Consider the following 22,808-nt stretch of genomic DNA (forward strand, 5'->3'; position numbering starts at 1 on the left):
TACAGACAAGACATACCAGACAGAGGACCGGGGGGGAGGTGGGGCGACAGGTACCAGAACACTGTGTTCGGGTGTACTCTGATGTCATCCTACATTCCTGTAGACTTGTGTTCACTGCTTCTTCCTAGGGTCGCAAGCGGCCTCCCTACTTTCTGAGCGACCATCTGTAGTTGGGGCTGTCGTCTACCTGTCCGTCACTATGTGTTGTTCTGACCCTCAAAGGAGAACGCATCTATAGCTATTAAAGAAATATTGCAGCAGCATCCACCCCTGGGATATCTGTCTGGGCCAGCCAAGGCGCCCAGACTTTTAGGAAATTTGTGCCGGTGTCATTAACTAGACTTGTTAATTGTTCCATCCAACAGACATGCCAAATCCTGTTTCTAATCTTAGGTACAATTGGAACTTCTGGTTGCTTCTATAATGCAGCGTTCTCGCATCTTGTGGCTGTTGCAATATGCGCGATCAGTTTATGCGTCGAATTTGCTAAGCCCCGGATCCGCCTGCCCAAAAGGAACACCCACGAGTCCGGTGGGGATCTCCAAACCGAGAATCCTTTGTAACCAGTCTCTAATTTGTTTCCAAATCGGGACCACTTTTGTGCAAGACCACAGCATGTGTCGCAAGTCTGCCACCTCCCCACACCGCTTTGGGCAGAGCGGAGAGTAGCCCCTAACAAATTTATCTAATCGAGATTGGGTGTAGTATCACCGCATAAGGACCTTACATGCGTTCTCCTTTAATGTGGTGCAGATTAAACTTTTTTGCCGCTGCTTGGATAATCCCGTCCCATTCTTCGTCCTCTAACGTCTCCCCTAGGTCGGTCTCCCACTGTCTGATGTAGCGCAGTCTGGTCTCACTAGGCGTCACTAGACAGATCACTTCGCTGTACATTCTAGATGTAAGTCCCCTTTGTCCGTACCTCTGGAACACAGCTGCTCAAAATTTGTTCTTGCTGGCCTAATTGGGGTTTTGTTATAAAAATCTGTAATCTGGAGGTATCTAAAAAATTCTTTGTTTGGAATAGCTTTTGTAGATTTAATTTGCTCAAATGTTTGTATATATTTCCTACCCTCCAGATCTTTAAGGCGGGTAATTCCCAACTGTATCCAATAAAGTAGGTTATTTCTATTCAGCCCTGGAGCGAAATCTGGGTTGCCGGTAGTTGGAGTCATGAGTGATTCTTTGGAAGTCAAATTACAACTGAATTTTGTGGCCTCTCAAACTCGTAATGAATTGGCAATGGTCTGGAGTGGTATTCCCATCTTGCTTACCCCTCTTTTGGGTAGCTAGATCAGATTTTGGAGTCCAATCGGTGCACAACATTTTTTTCTCCAAATCCACCCATCTCCTTAAGCTTGGGTCCGTGTGCCATTGGAGAATTTGACCCAGTTGGGCCGCTTTATAGTAAGCTAACAAGAAGGTACCGCCAAACCTCTTATGGTGGGTCTCTTCAGGATACCCTTTGCAATTCTTGGGTTTTTCTTATTCCAAATACATTTCATGATTTGTGACTGTAAGGAGAGGATGTCCGAGTGTATTATAGGTATAGGCAGATTCTGGGAAAGATATAACATCTTTGGTAGGAGGTTCATCTTCACGCTATGTATCCTACCAATCCAAGAGATGCCACCCTTCATCCATGTCCTGAGATAATCCCCCAAAGTCTTAATCAACCTGGGAAAGTTCGCTTTGTATAATGTTTTATAATCCCTTGTAAGATATACCTCTAAATATTTGATAGCGGAGGGTTGCCATTTAAAGTTAAAATTGAGGTCAATCAGTTTTTCTACTAATTTGGGTAAGTTTATATTGAGGGCTTCGGATTTGGACGGATTGATCTTAAAACCCGAAATTTGGTTAAATTTGCTTAAGATTCCGAACACGTTGGGCAGGGACGTGAGAGGTTTAGATAATGTTAGGATGACATCATCCGCATATAATGCTGCTTTGAGCACCTGATCTCCATTGGAGATTCCTGTTATATCTGGGCTATTTCTGTTGTGCGCCGCTAGAGGCTCTATACAAAGGGCAAACAGCAGTGGCGACAGCGGGCAACCCTGTCTCGTTCCGCTTCTTATATAAAATTAATTAGATCGGAGGAAAAGCCCTGATGTCGCACTCTTGCCGTCGGGCCCTCATACAACGCAAGAATGGCCCCCAGGAGGCGTCCCTCAAAACCAAATGCTCCCAATGTTTGTTAGGTAGGACCAATCTATCCTATCGAAGGCTTTCTCAGCGTCCAGACTTAACACCATAAAGTGTGTGTTTTTCTTTTGAGCCAGATCAATCAAATCAATGATTCTCCTGGTGTTATCTGCCGCTTGTCTACCTCCGATAAAAAATAGATTTTAACGTCTGAATTAATCAGCCAAATGGGCCGATAGCTCTTGCAGTCTGCCGGGTCCTTTCCAGGTTTATGGATCACAGAGATTGATGCATGTAGCATTTGTGCTGGGAAGGAGGCCCCCGCCAAGATTCCGTTAAATAGTTTTAACATATATGGGGCTAGCGTTTTGGCATACTTCTTGTAGTATAAATTTGAAAAACCATCCGGCCCTGGCGCTTTGGCAGGTTTTAATGCTTTGATGACTTCAGAGAGCTCCTCTAGAGTAAAGTCAGCTTGGAGCACATCTCTCTCGGCCCTTCCCAAGGTAGGTAATTTTGCCTCTTTCAGGAAAGTTTTTAACATCTCTCCTGTTTTTAGTGTTGTGGGTGACCTTATCTCCATTGTATAATTTTTCGTAGTAAGCTTTAAATTCTTCCACGATTTTTCCAGGTATGGAAGGGAGGTCACCCTTTTGGTCCCGAATAGCGTGAATGTGATAATTTGGAAGCTTGTTTTTTTAGCTTATTTGCAAGTAGGGTATTAGGTTTGTTCGCTTTTTCATAAAATTTCCGCTTAGACCAGGCCATTTGCGCTATCCCCCTGCGGATCCTGCTGTGCCGACACGGTGCCGCCACCTCTCGGGTCCTTCGGTTGCGTCCTTTCCGCTGGCTGACGCCATCGGTATGTGCCGTCTGTGTTCCATCTACTTGCCCCCTCCAAGATGGCGCCCTCGCTATCGGCTCCGCTTCCGCTTGATGACGTTCTTCCGGACCGCCGCCATCTTGGATCCCGCATCTCACCAGGGCAGAGGTATGTGCGCCCTCTCCAGGTTCCCACCACTCTGTGCCTTCCGGCTCCTTTGTTTTAGCATGGGTCCCCGCCACCTCGTGCGCCACCGCCATCTTATGCAATGGAGTCCTTCTGGGCAAGGAAAAAAAAAAACTTCAATCCCCGGCCGTGGCTTGTGTTATCAACCCTTCGTCCAAATCCGGTAAGCTACAGTTTTTATTTGTTTGTAACAATGTCCAACTGCCCGGGAGGGTGTAGCAACGTGGGCCTCCTTCTTCATGGAACCACTGGGATTTGGTTGAACATTTGTAGCAGCTTAACCAAATTACTGCTTAACTACTAACTGAAGTTGTGTCACTTAGACCTTGTCTCGTTGTGCTCTGGGAGATTTAGAGCTTTGTGACCATATGGGGTCTGGGGGTGAGCCTGCAGGATCTGCATCTGTGGGAGCCTCACCCAGACTAGAAGGCCGAAGGGGAAGGTCCACCTGTACCTGACCCCCTTCTCCCTCAGGACCCTGGTGATTGGCATCAGGTTTCTTCGGCGGGCAAGTGTCACTGGGGACAGGTCCTGAAATATTGTCAGCCTCGCTCCTTCGAACTCCACTACGGGTATGGGTCTTGTTTTATGTAAAACTGCCTCTTTTGTCCGGTAGTAGTGCATACGGAGGACAATGTCTCTTGGTAGTACATTTTGTAGCGGTTTAGCCCGCAGGGCCTTGTGACATTTATCCATCACCAGGCAGTCCTTTGGTGTGTCAGGGAGCAGTGATTCCAGCCATCTTGGGATGTAGTCATCACAGTCCAGTACAGTTTCAGGAACCCCTCTGATCCTTAGGTTATTCCGCCTGTCCCTATTTTCAGAATCTTCTTGACGCTCCCTTATATAATTTATTTGGTCCTGAAGGTCTGCAGTCTTTTTGTCTTGCCTTCTGATCGCCCTTATCGACTGATCCACCTTAGTTTCCAGGACTCCTGTTCTTTCTCCCAGCCCGGTCACCTCCTTCAGCTCCTTGGTCTCCGCTTGTAGCAGCGTTTTTAGATAGGTGTACAGCCTCGTAAAGTCGCACTGCCTGACCGGCATTAGTGCTTGGCTGTCAAGTTCCAACTCATCGCCGTCGGGCTCCGTTTCTGAACCCGCGTTTGAAACAGGCGCCATTTCTGCGCCCGCTCCGCTCGACCGAGCTCTCCCAAAGTACTCATGCAGTCCTTTCTTTTTTTGTCGATTTCGAGCTTTTCTTAGACATCCTGAGTCTATGCGATCTCACCGGAGATGTTTGGTTATGATTTTGCTATTAGTTAATGGTTTTTATGAACTTTTATTAGAGCAAGGCAGGGAGCACTTAGATTAGGCTACCATACTCCTTGCCGTCGCGCATGTGCCTCATGGACACACTTTTTGAGTTAATTGTTATATGTTTTAATCACCTGTCATGCATTTATGGTGTTGGAGAGTTCAGAGGAGGGGCTATATATACATCATTCTATCAGACCCCTCTCGTACGCCTTGAGAAAGGGCTGGAGAGCCTGAAACATGTAGGAGGTTTTGTTTTTTATGTTAGTTTGTTTTTTGTTTTTAACAATGTAATTCAATAAACCTTTTTTATTTTTTGCTACCTCAGGTGAGTTGATCGGTGCTTTCTCTGGGTTCCTGCTGTTCCACCAATTTTTTCAACTCTAGATTTGACATAGGTTGAGCTTGATGGACACATGTTTTTTTTTTTTTTTTTCAACTTCATCTTCTATGTAACTAATCTTACAAATGAAGTTAGGACAGGGCTGTGCAGAGTGGGGTTTTTTTGCGCCCTTCACCCTCTCCCCCCCCCCCCCCCCCTGTTTGCTGGCTCCAGAGCTTGCGTCCCCCCACCCCCCAGTGACCTGACATCAAATGATGCCGACACGTGACCCCCCGTAGCATCATTTGATGTGCGTTTCCACAATGTCATGTCACATGACCACGGTCAATGGACGCCGTGCCATCATGGCGACGTGTCCAGAAGTCGTCTTGAATCCTGGTAAGTTGGGGTTGCAGAGGCCACGTGCGGTCCCCCGGCATTTAACATAAATGCTTCGGAGGAGCGCGGGGCCTCTGCAAATGCCTGCGTCCCCCCAGAAAAATCCTGCGCCCCCCAATTTGCGCACCGCTACATTAGGAGAATCATTAATGGAGAAGGATTTATGAGTGCTTGTAGACAGCAGGTTTAGCAATTGTGCCCAATGTCATGCAGCACCTACAAAGGCAAACAAGATCTTATCTTGCATTAAACGGGCGGTGGATGGAATGGAAGTAAACATAATTATACCCCTTTACAAAGCATTAGTAAGACCACACCTTGAATATGGAGTACAATTTTGGGCACCACTCCTTAGATAATACATTATGGAACTAGAGAGAGTGCAGAGAATAGCCACCAAATTAATAAAGGGGATGGACAATCTATTTTATGAGGCGTGGCTAGCTAAATTAGATTTATTTACATGGATCGCATTACAAATAATGTGCAATTGTATGCATTGTACAATAAAGTATTTAAGATACCAGTGATCGTGTTGTAAAGTCTTCATAAATACGAAAATTGGGAGCCACACTTGCATTGCGTTTTATAAGCGGATTCGCGTTGTAACAGATCGCGTTATAATGGGGTTGAGCTGAATGGAACAGATTTTGGCATTAGGCTATCTGCTCAAGTTATTACAGTACCTAAACAATGCTATACCGTATATATATTTGCCCCTTTCTATAACAGATACAATATTAATTTTGTTAGAAAGATTGAAACAGAAATACTAATGTGATTTTAGTTTTAAACATGCTCTAGGACTCTTGAAATTATGACGAATATAGAAGCCATTTATTTTTCTCTAGAGAAGCACACAAAGATTTGTTAAGTTGTCTCACAATATTGTTTAACAAAATTTATTGTATGTGAGTGTTAGCTAATTTAAATCTGTCATTGTAATTAAATATTTGTAGAAATTTTTTTATTCAAAATATTGCTTCGTTCTAATTTGGTAAAAACAGTAAACTGATTCTTAAGTAGGGCAGTGATCTAAAACATGTTTTATGCACACAGCCATTATATTTTCTTTGACCGTGTTCTTTTCTTACTACATTACTAGCTTAATGTTTGTTTGGTTTTCATTAAAAAAAATTGTATTTTTTTTAATCTTTTTTTTTAGCAAGCGTTCATTTACACGATGATCTTGCCAATGGATTCCATTCTTGTGATAGTGATGATGACAGAGCCTCCCATGCCAGCTCAAGTGATTGGACTCCAAAACCTTGTATAGGTAGCCTACTTATTTTTATACCTTGACATTAGTTTTTGTAAAACCTGATTCATTTACAGTTTACACGGTTTTAGTGACCGTTCTATTATATACAAACATAGTCTTTGGCAGTTGTTTGTGAATGCCCTGTTCGTGACCATTTTGTAATTGTTACCTTTTTAAGGTGGAGATTAACTAAGGTTAGTAATATATACTGGGGTCAGCAGGAGACAATGAAGGAATGAAGACAATATTTGTCCGCAAGAAAATCAATATATTGAATGTAATAGCATCTACAAAATCAGCCCTGGCACAGGGTCTGGAGAGTGCAGCTCATGGAGAAAAATAGTACAGAGGGAGAGGAAGGGGAACAAGGGGGAGGAAACACTAAAAAACAAAAGGAAGGGGAACAACGTACAATACATGTAAAGTTTTTAAGGCGATTTAAAATGTAGGGGGGCGACGTTCCGGTGCCAAATGCCTTTTAATCATGCCCGTTCCCACAGGCTGAAAAGAGCCTATGGTACTTCCCTAGTTTACACACCTTCAACCTACTACCTCTCACCGGATGAATAATGAACTGATAGGTTGTCTGTCTATTTTGGTTCAATCAGCAGTAAGTCTATCCTATAGGTATGTGAACATCAATAGTGCTAAAAAAATAGCTAGACATATAGACTGTATAAACAGACTAACAATAGTGCAAGAATCTGTGTTTCACGGAGACTCTGACAATTACAGTAGTGGGTCTACCCTATAGGGATGAGCGCAACAACAGAACCTCAAAAGTGACTAGGCATATATGTACAGACGGACAATACTGCAAGATCCTGTGCTCAATAGAAACGAACTACTTAAAGCGCAGCAAAAATTGCACAGTAAATTGAATAAGCAAACAACAAAAGTTATCTATTGGCGCTTAAATCTATTACTAAATGGTAAATAAGTGACTTATAAGTGCTTAAATAATAGTGAAAATTCAAACTCTTCAGGTGAATCTGTGCGATAGGGAATAAATGTATAAAATAAGGTGCAGCTTCAACCCTTCATGTAGATTGCTTTTCCTCAATCCAAAAGTGTCAGGTATCCAGGATGTTTGTGGGGAGCGCAAATATATATTGTCACAGTAGCTAGTGATAGGTTATAATACACACCAAAATATCTGGGTTGAATTGAACACGACTAAGATATAATAAAGATAGTTTATTCCTTAGATAGGTGAACACACAAGATAATACAAATAACAGACAAGAAATAACACTTAGGGATTGGGGTGATGAAGCAATCAGGTACAGGATTGGCAATTCATACAGCAATCAGACATCAAGTAGTTGGTAAAATCGAAGACTCTGGGCATAGGGGTGACACTGGTTTATATGTGATTCCAGTCCTATACATTGTCATTGCGTGCCAGTCATTGGAGGACCATTATCTGCACCCAATCTCTACCGTGGGAACAGTGATAGATCATGCCCCCCAGCTAGTTGGCACATACGTACTTCTGGCCCTTGGGGTCTCATTTCTTTAGTCCCACACAAAAGTCAGGGCGCCTACATGTCTACCAGACCTGGATCTGGTCAGGAAACTTTTTGTCTGTAAGTGTGAATTACAGCTGTTAGTATCCACTTTTTTGAAATAAGTTTTGGTATTAATCTTTTCACCAACTCTTGATACTAAACTTAGGTCTAAAAAGTCTATCTGACCGATATTTGACTCAGATGTAAATTTCAAATTGTAGTCATTTGTGTTCAGATAGACCTTAAAGAGCTCCAGGGTGTCCTCATCACCCTCCCAGACACACAAGACGTCATTTTGTGAATTTATTATCGATGCCATTACTTTTATATTGTCACATAACTACTTTCTATTTTTAAATCAGTTCTATTTACAGTTATGTGGTACTGCCATGGGGACGCGATTTACTCCCAGTTATGCGAACATATACATGGGGATATGGGAGGATAACTTTATATGGCACAATAACCCATTTGCTAATAGAGTTATTGTATGGCAAAGATATATCGATGACGTCTTGTGTGTCTGGGAGGGTGGTGAAAAAAGTGGATACTAACAGCTTCCTTTTGTTTTCTAGCAACCATAAAAGATCTTGGATTGACAACATACCCCAAAGTCAGTTTATGCGCATCAAACGCAACTGCAGTCTCCAAGCTGACTTTGAAGTTCAATCGGTCTCCCTTCTGGAGAGATTCATAGAACGTGGGTATGATAAGGCCCTTTTGCTCAGTTCACTAGAAAAAGTGGACAGAATGGAAAGGGACTCTCTACTTCAGAAAAAAAGAATAGCAAATGATGAGGTAGATGATAAAATAAAAGTTCCATTCATCACAGAGTTTAGCTCGGTTAGCACCAGTGTGCAAAAAATAATTAATAAAAATCGGAGTATTCTCTGTAATGATCCGATTTTGGGCCCCTCCATAAAAATCTGAGTTTTATTTATCGTCGGGCCAAGACCCTAAAGCACTTCCTGGCACCTAGTGATATTGGTTCCCCAATAAATACATCTTTGGAGCCATCATGGATGCCGAGTAAACCAAACGGCAATTACTGCTGTGGGAAGTGCAAAGCCTGCAAAATGCTAAATTCTAATCGTAAAACTTTTATCTACTATATATTTCTGAAAGCACTGTATGTTTGTCTGCATGGCCTGTGTCCCTCAGGCCAATGAGATTGCTCCCTTGAGATTGCTCCCTTGGCCCACCCGCCCCTGCACACCTCTCATTGGCCGGTGTGGTCTAACAGTATATACACACACCTATGTATCACCCCTCCGGATTGCTCGCCCCCTCCATGGCTCTCATTGGCCGGTGCGCTCTAACCCCTGGCCACACTGCTACTACTACTGCTGCTGCTGCCGCCTGAGGTGAGGATTTGGTACTGCTGGAGGGGGGGGGGGGGTTGACCCCCCAGCTCCGTTTTTGACCCCTCCCCAGCTCCGTTTTTGACCCCTCCCCCAGCTCCAATTTTGACCCCCCCAGCTCCGTTTTTGACCCCTCCCCCAGCTCCGTTTTTGACCCCTCCCCCAGCTCCGTTTTTGACCCCCCCAGCTCCGTTTTTGACTCCTCCCCAGCTCCGTTTTTGACTCCTCCCCAGCTCCGTTTTTGACTCCTCCCCAGCTCTGTTTTTGACCCCTCCCCCAGCTCCGTTTTTGACCCCTCCCCAGCTCCGTTTTTGACCCCTCCCCAGCTCCGTTTTTGACCCCTCCCCCAGCTCCGTTTTTGACTCCTCCCCAAGCTCCGTTTTTGACTCCTCCCCAGCTCCGTTTTGACCCCCCCAGCTCCGTTTTTGACCCCTCCACCAGCTCCGTTTTTGACCCCTCCCCCAGCTCCGTTTTTGACCCCTCCCCCAGCTCCGTTTTTGACCCCTTCCCCAGCGCCTTTTTTGATCACCCCCCTCACCACCCCCCCACCCCCCGACATACACAGTGACAGACACACTGACACACACAGGGACAGACACACTGACACACACAGGGACAGACACACTGACACACACAGGGACAGACACACTGACACACACAGGGACAGACACACTGACACACAGGGACAGAAACAATGACACTCCCCCCCCCCCCACCCCTGCCTTCCCCCCTCTCTCCTGCCTCCCCCCCCTCCTGCCACCCCCCCCTCTCCTGCCATGCCCCCCCTCCCCCTCCCTTCCCCCTCCCCCCTTGCCCCTCCCCTGCCTTCCCCCCCTCTCCCCCTCCCCCCCTCCACCCCCTCCCCACCTCCCCTGCCTTCCCCCCCTCCCCACCTTCCCCTCTCACCCCCATTCCCCTCTCACCCCCTTTCCCCCCCCCTTCCCGCTCCCTTCCCCTCCCACCTCCCCGTCTTTCCCCTCCCACCTCCCCGTCCTTCCCCTCCCACCTCCCCGTCCTTCCCCTCCCACCTCCCCGTCCTTCCCACCCTTCCCCCCCCTCCTCCTCCCCCTCCTCCCCTGCCTTCCCCCCTCCCCCGTCCACTGCCTTCCCCCCCTTCCCTGCCTTCCCCCCCTTCCCTGCCTTCCCCCCCCTTCCCTGCCTTCCCCCCCTTCCCTGCCTTCCCCCCCTCCCCTGCCTTCCCCCCCCTCCCCTGCCTTCCCCCCCCTTCCCTGCCCTTCCCCCCCTCCCCTGCGTCCCCCCCTCCCCTGCCTTCCCCCCCTCCCCTGCCTTTCCCCCCCCTCCCCTGCCTTTCCCCCTCGCCCCTGCTTTTGACCCTGCCTCCCCCCGCCCCTGCCTCCCCCCGCCCCTGCCTTCCCCCCACCCCTGCCTTTCCCCCACAGCCCCTGCCTTTCCCTCTCCGCCCCTGCCTTTCACCCCCCTCCCCGCCCTTCACCCACCCACCGCACTCCTGTCTCCGCCTTTCACCCACTCGCCGCCCGCCGCCCTCACGCCTTTCACCCACCCGCCGCCCACACTACCGCCGCCTCCCGCCTCTGCCTTTCAGCCACCCGCCGCCTCACACCCCTGCACCCCACAGCCGCCGCCCTCACTCAACAGACACCTGCCGCCTCTCACCCACCTGCCACACTCGACACACACCCGTCGCCTCCCGCCCCTATGCACCCACATCACTGACTAGCCGCCGCACCCACTCACCACCCACCCGGCGCCTCCCGCCTCACACCCACCCGCCACACTCACACCCCTACGCACCCACATCACTGACCAACTGCGGCACGCTCTCACCAGACACCCGCCGCCTCACACCCGCTCACACCCTAGCGGGACTCCCACCCACAGCCAGCACTCCACTACCCACCCGCCACCCGTACTGAACACCCACCCGATGCCTCATACCCACTCACACCCTAGCGGGACACACACCTCACATTTTTACATCACTTATGTCACCAAAATATACATTGTACTGTGGTGTGTTTACAATAAACCATTTTTAAACAACAATATCGTATTACATTTTCTTCCATGTTTCTTTTCAACTATTTATAAATAATAATACCTATTACGGATTTACATCCCGGGCAACGCCGGGTATATCAGGTAGTATCTAATACAACACAAGAAAAGTTTACAGTGAAAGATTGTATATCTTGCAAATCCACCTATGTGGTTTATTTATTGCAATGTCCTTGTGGATATCAATATGTTGGGCGAACGAAAAGATTTCTAAGAGTCAGGATTCTAGAACACGCTAGAAATATTAAAAAAGGATTTGAACAACATAGCGTGTCTAGACATTTCAAAATCAAACATGACTGTATCCAGACTGTACAATCAGGAAGACGTGGTGGAGACAGAGATAAAAAAACTATCCAAACAAGAAAGTCTGTGGATTTACAAACTCCAGACTCTGTCTCCACTAGGTCTAAATGAGGAGATTGACTTATGGTCTCTTTTTTAATTAGATATTTATTTAATACCAGTGATTTCATTTTTTAAAATATGAATTTAATAATTTTTTAACAAACCTTTCTCTCTGAACAAACTAGATTAATGTCCATTCCTAAAGATCTATTCCTAGACCATTACATTATCATATAGATTTTTGAATAAACTTATATATACTCGTTAGAAGTCATATATAAATTTATGGTATTTTTAACCATTGGGATATAGCACTTTACATCTTTTGATATGTGATTTTATTGTGTGATTAATTCTTGTCTCTTTATTTTTTAGAGTTATTTTTTGCATCATTGCATGCTATTAAAGTTTATTATTACTGTAAGTGTTTTTACCCCATGTATGTTTATATATTAGATTGACTGTGCTGACTGAGCCCCTCCACGGGATGAGTAATTACCTCTCCAGGTGGGGGGAGTTGAATTCAATCAGTTTGGCCAATAACAGTGAAGCTGAGAGTATAAGAACCGCCCCTGGAACTTCCTCTATTATTCCCTGACGAAGTACGAAAGTACGAAACACGTAGGAGAGGGCGCGTTCCTTCATTTTCTACATTTATCCCCATTGCGGTATTATATTTGAACATTTGTTCTACTGTGGGACTTGTCTGGGACTCATTTGACCACTCGATCGAATATTGCCAAGGAGTGACGCACTAAAGACGCGACCGGCCGAGAGACGCCGCCGGATGACGTCACACGTGAGCGTGGACTAACCAGGAAGCAACGCGGAGATCAACCCTTCTGAACCACCGCCTGGAGCTCCTTGAACACGCGGGAAGGTTCCCCAACGCTGAGCTGTACATGCTGATTCTGGATACCAGCAGCTAGAGGGAGGACGTTAAAGAAACCTGTGTTCGTGTCCTGCTGTCCCCGCCGAGTGGTAACATGTCCCTAACATGTCATGCTATTAACCCTTTTTATTGATGTACGTGCAATACTCACCCTCACATTATAAATAATATTTTTAATATACTACACAATGGTTTTTTTGCGCTGTCTTTTCTTTGTTTTCAAGTGAATAGAGCGCAGGTTTCTGCAGAACCGGGGGGGGGGGGGGTAGATGGAGGTGGAGAAGGGGAGAAGCGAGATAGAGAGAATGAGATGAGATGATGGTCAGAGAGAGGAAAAGGGGAAATGGAGAAATCGGAGAGAGAGAAGTTTAGTGAAAACCAGGTCTAGGTAGTGTCCATCCTTGTGGGTGCTGGCTGCAGTCCACTGTTGAAGGCCAAAAGAAGAGGTTAGAGAAAGAAAGCGGGAAGCCCAAGGAGAGAGGGGTCATCAATGTGGCACTTGAAGTCCCCAAGGAGAAGAACAGGGGAGTCTGAGGAGAGGAAGAAAGAGAGCCAGGATTCAAAGTGAGAGAGAAAGGCAGAAGGGGGATGAGTAGAGGTAGGTGGGCGATAGATGACCGCCACATGGACAGGGAGAGGAGAGAAAATTTGGACAGTGTGAGCCTCAAAGGAGGGAAAAGCAAGAGAGGGAGGAATAGGAAGGGTTCGGTAACGACAGAGAGAGGAGAGCAGGAGCCCCAAGCCTCCACCTCTGCCATCAGTGCGCGGAGTGTGGGAGAAGGAAAGGCCACCATAGGAGAGGGCAGCTTCCAGAGCAGTGTCAGACTGAGTGAGCCAGGTCTTAGTTATAGCAAATAAGAGCAGAGAGTGAGAGAGAAAAAAGTCATGTACAGAGAGGAACTTGTTAGAAAGGGAGCGAGCATTCCAAAGGGCAAAGGAGAAAGGGAGAGAGGTGGGAGGGTGGCAGGGGATGGGTATGAGGTTGGAGGGTTCACACCAGAAGGAGTAGAGGTTGCAATTGGCAGGCGAAGACGAGCGCATGTAGGAATAAGACAGGGACCAGGATTGGGAGAGATATCCCCAGAAGCAAGGAGGAGAAGCATGGATAGAAAGAGGATGTGTGAGGGTGATTTGTAGGGGTGTTTTTTAGTGCAGGGGATATAGCTGTGTGGTGTCATGGGACGCAGGTAAGAAAGGAGTTCATGTGAACAGAGAAGTGGTGAAGGAAGGAGAGATGGAGATATATGAATGGAGTTAGAGACATACTGAGGCTGGTAAAAAGAAATGCATAATTTGAGAAGAAGTGAAGTCACAGCAAATATAAATGGTAAAGGCAGCATCACAGCAGAAATGATGCAGTCTGGTATAGATGATATCCTCATTTTCAGCGTAGTTCAAATGCAGGAATCAGTCCACTTCTTCCTCACTTCTTTTGTCCTTCCTTTTAAACTTCAGTTGTTCAGTAGTCATGCCACTTATAATGTGCCACTTGGATATGTGCTGCAGGCAGACTAGCTGTTCTGACACAGTTTATATGGGCCTAAAAAGTCACTTGACAGTGTGGTTCTGTCTGCTTAATTAATACATCTGAGGCACATTCAACAGATGGTTTTCTACACAGGGTGTTCCCTGCCTAGGTGGCAACACTTAATTTGATTAGGGGTAGACAGAAAACAGCATTCAAATATGTTTTTTACCTAGCATTGGATCACTTGCATATATATAATAATACACACAGCAAAGGCTTCAATGAGGATTTAGAGATGTTTTTTTACCTAGCATTGGATCACTTGCATATATATAATACACACAGCAAAGGCTTCAATGAGGATTTAGAGATGTTTTTTTACCTGAGGAGAGGATAAGATCCATTAGGGTAAGAGTTCCTTCCTTTTAAACTTCAGTTGTTCAGTAGTCATGCCACTTATAATGTGCCACTTGGATATGTGCTGCGATCTAACGTTTCTCCTAGGTCGCTCTCCCACCTTGTCCTGTAACTAAGTACCGCGTCGTCCCCTGGTACCTGTTCCTCTGGAACAGAGCTGTTCAAAATTCGTTCGTCTGGGTCGGATTGGGATTTTAGCATAGAATGCCCTTAATTGGAGGTATCTAAAGAATTCTGAATTTGGTAATGCTTTTTCAGATTTAATTTGCACGAAAGGTTTGATTGGCATTCTACCCTCCAGGTATAGTAGGCGTATGAAGAAAAAAGTGAATTGCGCTCTAAAAAATGTGTTATTGTGCTCTTAGTGATATTTATAATACAAATAAGATAACCTGTTTACAATATGAGAGATTTATGCTGCTGCGCTCGTGGTACCGCTCCACAACCAAACTAGTGCAAAAACAAAGAAAGAGACAGCGCAAAAAACCTCATTGTGCAATATTTAAACAAAATTGTATTGGTAAACTGGTGAGTATCACACGTACATCAATATAGTTAGATTTAAGCAGAACATGTTATGGACATGTTACCAATCTGTGCTCAGGGTACAGGACTTCTAGGTCAGCTGGCTTCTCACAGGTCTCGTGGAACAGCATGCAGGATACAGCAGTCGTCACCGCAGGGGAACTGCCACTCCAGATGAAGAGAACACTCCGATGCCGAGTGTCACGGTGGAAAGTCCCATCAACTGTATCCAGCCCTCTGAACACCAGCTTCAAACGCCACACGGGGCGGAGATTGATTCGGCTATGTATGCCGCTGCAGGGAACCTCACCGTCAGCCGTTTACTCGGAGAACGCTAGACGCACATCCGTGACGTCATCGGGCGGCGTCAGCGTCGTGCGCGAGTGAGTCACTGCTTGAGGAAGCTGGAAGTCCCAAGAATGTCCCGTATAGTGCCCGCGTTGACGAAGTGTTGTAAACACGAAACGCGTTGGACTGAGGGCGCATTCATTTATTCCTACATACTGGATGTTTTAATACCATACATTGTCTAATTACTCGCGACTGTAAGCGGGCACTATACGGGACATTCTTGGGACTTCCAGCTTCCTCAAGCAGTGACTCACTCGCGCACGACGCTGCTTTTAACTTTCCGAAACCTCTCTCCGCGTAATATCCACTCTCTCCAACCCAGTTCTTTTTTTATTTTATTTTTCCCCTTTTTTCCCCCTTCCTCCACTCCCCCCCTTATTTTAAGTTGCCTGCCGCAGAATATTGTATTTGTGCTATGTGTCTTGACCCCTTGACCCTTTCCCTTGGGGGGCCTCTCATCCCTGATCTAGTAGCTCCCTAACTTTGAGGCCGGGCACAGGGGTGGGGGTGAAGATTGTTTGTGTTAGTGATTTTTATTTTGTTTATTTTTATTACTACTATTACTATCCAGCTGAAGTTGGCTGGGCTGGCAGTGGGACATCTCTATCTTGACTCTCCTTTTCTTCTTGGGGCCTTCCGGGGACATTGTCACTGTTCCCGGCGAGTGCAGCGTTCTGTAGCCCCTGCTTCAGTGGTTCCTGACCTCTAGTCCCCTCTCGCGGGATCATGCTGTGGCTGGCGCTGCCTGGTGACATCCTTCCCGGCCCTTCCGTTGCCTCCTCCAAGAAGGCGGTCCTTCTACTTCCGATGACGTCTTTCCGGCGGGCGCCATTTTCTTCTCCGGAGCCCACGAGAGAGGAAGTCCTCCCACCAGCTCTCCCGCCCGATTGAGCTCCACTTCCGCAGTGCTACCATGAGGTCCAGGTCCTGTGCCATCGCCATGTTGGGTATCTTGCGTGCCATGACAGAAACAGGTAAGAGTTTGTGATTTTTGTATTTTTTTTTTTTAACCCCTCTCTTTTGGGGTAACACATTTTGTCTCTCGCAGTGTCTACATGTCTCTCGGTCCCCGGCTTATCCAGCCGGATTTAATACGAGTCTCGGGGTCATCTTCCCCTGTAGAGCTCCACAGCTTTGGGGGGTACATCGGAGAGGGTTGGATTAGGGGGTCACTCAAACTGCCCCTGAAACGGTAATAACTGGCACGACTTCCAACATGAAGTAAAACAACGGGATACTTTTTTATTCCTTTCCTCAGTCCGCCTTGTCCCGGCTTTCTCGTGGTTCACCCACCACCTGCCAGTCTGCCTCCCCGGCTTGTTCCTTGTGGGGGCTATTGGAGGAGTTCTCCTTTACCCCCAGCTTATGGAGGAATTCACCCCTTCTAGTTCCCTCATAGAGATGGCCTTCCTGTTTCGTATGACCAGCAGGCCAAACGGGAAGGTCCACCTATAGCGGATTGCCCAGTCCCTCAGTGTTTTAGTGATGGGCTGCAGCTTCCTTCTCCTGGCCAGGGTGACCGGAGAGAGATCCTGGAAAAGCTGGAGAGTAATTTCCTCAAACCGGCAGGATCCTTCTGCTTTTGTCTTCTGGAAGATGGCATCCCTGGTTCGAAAATGGTGCAGCCGGGCGATTATATCGCTCGGCTGCTCTGCTGCTGCGGGTCTGCTTCTCAAGGCCAGGTGGCAGAAGGCCAGGTGGCAGCGGTCCATTATCCGTTCATTGGCCGGACAGTCAGGGAGCAGCTCCTCCAGCCAGCGAGAAATTAACCCTTCCACATCAGTAATGGCCTCAGGGAAGCCGCCCACTCTGATATTGTTGCGGCGATCTCTGTTCTCCGCGTCCCCCTGCCGGTCCGCCAGTTCATTTATTTGCGTTTGGATATGTGCTGTTAGTTTGTCAGACTTTTTAAGAAGCTTTGAATTGGCCGCCATCTTTTCTTCCAATGCTCCGGTTCGTTCTCCGAGCCCCTGCACTTCTTTTTTTAAGTCCTGCATTTCAACGTGGATGAGGGCTTTCATATCCCGGTATAACCGCTCAAAGTCGCAGCGGCGGACTGGCAGTTGCTCTGGCCCTTCAGGGTTGTCTTCCTCCCGCTCCGATTCCGATCCCGCTTTCGAACCTGGCGCCATTTCTGGTGCGGCGCTCCGTGAGTTCGATCGACCCAAGTATTTGCGGAGGTTACCTTCTTTTTTCTTTTTTGGGTTCAGCGGCGCCATCCCTGCAGTTTTAGCGTTTGTATCAGGGTGGTTTGGGATGTCAGTGGTCCGATTTTTCGTGGTTTATTCTTGCTTTATTGTCGGTGGGGGACGGATCTCAAGGCTTATGCTGCCATCCACCTCACCTTCGCGCATGCGCCTCCAATGTATACTTTTATTATTTATATGGGACATGCACCTATTTATTATTGAATTTCTATTGGAGTGCCAGTGATTTTTTATCGTGTGTGTGTGTGTGTGTGTGTGTGTGTATGTATGTATATATATATATATATATATATATATATATATATATATATATATATATATATATATATATATATATACACACACAAAACGTACAGGACACCTAATACAAAGTGCTTTTCATGGTAATGTACTGGTTAATAAAAGCTTCAATTAGACTTAAACTTTGCAACTAATTTTTACAGATTTATTATCATTCTTCCTGGTAATGCACAGGTTATTAAGAGATTTGGTCTGCCGTGCAGTGGCTCAGGGGCTTACAACAATTTGGCCAAAATGTTAAACTAAAGAGCATTTTATTTAATAGATATCTCTACATATATATATATTTATGTACCCCCCCCCTTCCTCGGTGAAAGCTGCTGTTTCGGGATAAAAGATACCTTTATGTACATGTGTACTTGTGACGGGAGCTTTGTGACAGGCTATAATAATACACCAAATAACTGGGTTGAACTGAACGAGGCTTAGATATAATAAAGTATATTTATTCCTTAAATAGGTGAACACACAATATAGTACAGTAACAGGCAAGAAGTAACACTTACTTAGGGGTGGGGAATGAGAAGTATGTCGAATAGCAATTCTCCAGCAATCAGGTACAATTAAGATGGTATTTGAAGACAATGGATACAGGGGTTACCACAGTTTATATATCTTTTGTAACACTATCCTTAACATTAAGTACAGGTGATTGGACAACAATTAACTGTATCCAATCTTTAACGTGGGAATACATTTTAATCCATTCCCCCTGCTAGTTAGGTCATGCGCACTAGGACCCTGGGGTCTCATTTCTGTAGCCCCACATTTACATCCGGAATGCCAGCCAGTCTACCAAATGGAATGTCTGGCAGGATACTCTTTGTTGTAAGGTGTAAAATGTGACACTTACGGACTGCTCTGATTTGAGTCGTCTCAGGTAAACAGTGTAAACAGTGAGGGTGACAAAATCCTTTGAACAGTACTTAAATTCTAGACATTGGGTCGCCTCTCTGACCATCTGCTTCCCTTTGTTCAAAGGAATTTCCTTCGGAACTGGAGTTACACAAATACAACTTAAACCGTTTCCTATTTTAATACAAAAATCTCTGCTGTAAATTAAATCACGGTTTTTCACTAAATCCCCATTGAAAACAACGGGCTCCGCCGCCATAGACTTTCAATGGCAAACCGCCGCCGTTGGCGGCTATGGGAATCCGCCGCCATAGACTTTCAACGGGACATCGCCGCCGTTGAAGTCTATGGGGTTTCTCCGCCATAGCCGGTCAATGGAAATTGGCCGCCATTGGCGTCTATGGGAGAATTCCCCGAACCTTCAAGGGGGTCCATACTCTGTTGGGTTGGTCCAAGAGGGTCCAGGATACGGGGACCCGGTGGTGATCGATTGGGGGGAGGTCTAGGGACTAGGGGCAAAAATAATTTTATTTCTGGGTGCCCTAGAACTGTAGATTCCCACGCCACTTAACACTGTACTTGACTAATAAGTGATCAACGCTATTTTTCAGAAAAAGTATCCGCTTTGCGGTTTGGACGGCAGCCAACTCGTTCCTGGAAAGCGCCGTCGAGGAATCTCAATTGAAGTCAATGAGCCTATTGACTTACAATGGGAAACCGCTGCTCCTCCTCTCGGACGCCACCTGCTGGTCTTCACGGGAAACAGGTCCAAAACAGCAAGATCCGCCATTGGAATGCATTGAGCTCCAATGGCGGCCTATGGGACTCTGCAAAATGGTGCCTGAAAAGGCGGGAAAATTACACAAAGGGCTATAATCACTAAAGAAATATTAACCCTTGCCCTCCCGGATGGATCCCAGCATGTAGGTGATGCAGACACTGGTATAACACGATATAACAATAAAGCATGGGGACAGGGGAATATACATTTTCAGGCTGTAACAAGGGTTAAACCACATTCCTGGACCGCAGCCCATGTCATGATAGAGAGGATTTGGCCCGACATTAAAGGGGTTACACCCCCATTTGGCCACTGTAGAGAGAGAAAGGGGGTGGCCCGGTATTAAAGGGGTTGCACCCCATATGGCCATCCCCTGTCATCACCAAAGAGACAAGTGGTTAACTGGACTGCGGTCCAGGGATGAGGTTTGCACCTTGTTATAACTTGAAAAAATATGTTCCCCTGTTCCCATGTTTCACCTTTAATGTTGTTTCCCAAGGCAGGGCCAAAATCCTGCAGAGATTCCTTTGCAGACGCCATCTGCTAGGCTAATAGGTCATGAAGGGCAGCCGGCTGAGTAGCCTAAGCACGGTGATCAAAAAGTTAACTGCCCTGATTGTTTACCCAAAGTCAAGGAGCCAAGTATTGGTCAAACGACTCTGCCAGTCTAATTGTTACCTGAGGGCGGAGAATCATCAAACTGGAGTGGTTTGTAGTGTTATGTCTACACCTTCAAACAATGCAGATACTTCATTTAGTAAACTGGTCGTCGCCCCTGATTTAATTATGGGGCTACCCATTGAGTCCCAGTACACATGTGCTAATTAGCTGGAGGGCATGGGTTAGTCTGTGTCTCCACGTTAGGGATTGGATACAGATAATTAAGAATAAGGTTGCACAGGTATATAAACTGTGCCAACCCTACAGTTTTGAGTTGTGCTTCTGATTCCACCTGGAATGTCACCGGATTGATGGAGAATTGCTAGCTGATATTTCTCCATTCCCCAACCCTAAGTAAGTGTTACCTTCTTGTCTGTTAATTGTACTATATTGATGTGTTCACCTTATTTAAGGAATAAATTATATTTTATTATATCTAAGCCTCGTTCAGTTCAACCCAGATATTTGGTGTTCATTATATCTTGTCATAAGCTACCGTGACAAGCTCTATAATTAACTGGTGGCAAGCGGCGGGATTGAACTAAACCTGTATTACAGTGTACTGTAATTACCCTGTAATATAGTGGGAACTCGAAGGGAATTGCGAGTTCCTGGGACTAAAGATATTGAACACACAGTAGTGCAACAGTTAACACAAGTTGTAACCTCACCTCACTGCTGCAACTGTGAACCATGAGCTCAGCTGAAGGCTCATCCAACCTGAGGACCCGAGCTCAGCTGAAGGACAAGTGCCGTGAATATGGACTGCTCTATGAGAACCAGGAGGTCGCAGAAATGGTTGACGCAATCGGTGACTATGAAGCCCGGCTTGCAGAGCCTCAGGATACGGCTCAGCTTGCCCTTATACAGCCACCCTGAGATCAGGGATGGAACCCAGTGCCGGGGCGGCGGAATCTCGGGGAGGGAACGAGTGCACCTCCCGGGAGCAGTGCAACAGGAGAGGTACTGGTTGCTGCGGCTACCAGTCCGTTCACCCCTGAAATGTTGGCACTGATTACTGCGTGGGGCGACAGAGGGACACCGGAGGAGCGGCTGCAGTTTATCACTATGGCAGTGAACAGACCCGCTTATTGCCCCCCTGTCCAACCCAGCAACGATGAACTCAAGCTGGACCCGCACAGTCTCACCAAGTTCGTGGAAGGCACTGACCAGATTGACAGTTTCTTAAAGAACTTTGAAACGCAGTGCCGGTGGTACAAAGTGCTTCCCCAGCATAGGGTTGCACGTTTGGACCCCTTACTGTCCGGCTTGGCTAAGCAGACAATGATGGCGCTTCCAGATGAGTATGCTGATGACTACGAACACCTGAGAGAACTGTTATTGTTTCAGTACAGTTTTACCCCTGAAGCCTACCGGGGTAAATTCCGGCAGGAGGAAAGGCAGCCCCAGGAGTCCTATGTTACCTACGTGACCCGCATGGCTTTATACGGGATACGCTAGGCTATGAGGCACAGACTTACCAACGCTTGCTGGACCTCATCTTCCAGGAGCAGCTCATGGAGCAGTGCCCGCCGGCGGTGAGGGCTTGGGTGTTCGACAAGATGCCCAAGACTTAACAGGAGGCGGCGAGGCTAGCAGATGACTATGTGGCCAGCCGAGCCCTGATGACGGCCAAGGCGGCGGCACTGGCCAGAAAGTCTGCCAATACCCCCAATGGACTCAGAGGCCGCCTGCGGGCAGCAGTCCACCAAAGGCGGGGGAGCTCCGACACGAGCGCCGGTGCTACAACTGCAACTGCCCTGGTCACATCAGACCAGATTGCCCGGAACCCCTGCGTTCCGGCGGACCCCATCGGGGGCAACGCACCCCAGCTGCGAAGCCAGTAGCCCGCGTGCGGGTAGCTTCCACCAAAGACTCCGGACCGGTCATGGAACCAACTAACGAGACGTCCCATGCAGCACCTGTCCCGGTTTCATCAGTGCCCACAGCCAGGAGCGGAGGACATCTCAGCGCGGACCTGCAGCAGACGGACGGCCGGAGCAGACATCTCACCCTGGTCACAGTCGGTGACCGGCAAGCAGTCGGCTTGCTGGATTCAGGAGCTGCAGTGACCCTGGTCCGACCTGATATGGTCCGGCCAGAGGAATTGTTCCCAGGCCCTGGGATACAGATCACTGTGGCCGACGGAGAGACACGTTTCCTGCAAGTGGCCAGAATCTTTTTGGATTGGGGGGAGGGCCAGGGTGTGTGGGAGGTGGGGGTTTTACCTGGTTTGGATGCCGATGTTCTTCTTGGCAATGATCTGGGGCCGATGACCTGCACCTATGACGAGTGCCCAAGCCCACTGCAGTGGCGGCGGGTACCCGGAGCCAGACAGCGGCAATGGGGCGGCACCAGTCTCCCAGCCTTTGGGACCAACGTTAGCGGAGGGCGCAGAGGAGCCCGGGGAGGTAAGCCAGGATCAGTTGCAACCACAGACTGACTTACTGTTTCCCCTCACTCTTCCCCATTCTCCGGACAATGACATGACTGGGGGGTGGCCAGAATTAGGAGCCCAGTTTAGGGAGGCAGTGAAGACGGACCCTACCCTGGCCGGCGTGAGACTTCGGGCGTCCGAATCTCAGGCAGGGGAAGGCACTGAGCACTGCCTATGGTATAAGGGACTCCTGTATAGAGAAGAAAGGAACCCAGGGATAGAGGAGGGATTGACCGGTAAGCGACAGCTAGTAGTGCCCCAGGGG

The 22,808-nt window shown here is 47.4% G+C and overlaps 1 protein-coding gene across 9 annotated transcripts in view; it reads left to right on the forward strand.

Moving 5' to 3' along the window:
- SIRT1 (sirtuin 1) overlaps window positions 1–22,808 on the forward strand; it is a 355,375-nt gene that overhangs the window by 55,390 nt on the left and 277,177 nt on the right. For 7 of the 9 annotated variants that reach the window (XM_075613008.1, XM_075613016.1, XM_075613009.1 and 4 more), the window contains one exon: window positions 6,298–6,408. In XM_075613008.1, the coding sequence (XP_075469123.1) occupies window positions 6,298–6,408 (111 nt within the window). Of the gene's footprint in view, window positions 1–6,297; window positions 6,409–22,808 lie in introns of those variants that run through there. The other 2 variants (XM_075613012.1, XM_075613015.1) reach the window with 1 other exon arrangement.

Source organism: Ascaphus truei, chromosome 8, assembly GCF_040206685.1.
Source record: "Ascaphus truei isolate aAscTru1 chromosome 8, aAscTru1.hap1, whole genome shotgun sequence".
Lineage (NCBI taxonomy): Eukaryota > Metazoa > Chordata > Amphibia > Anura > Ascaphidae > Ascaphus > Ascaphus truei.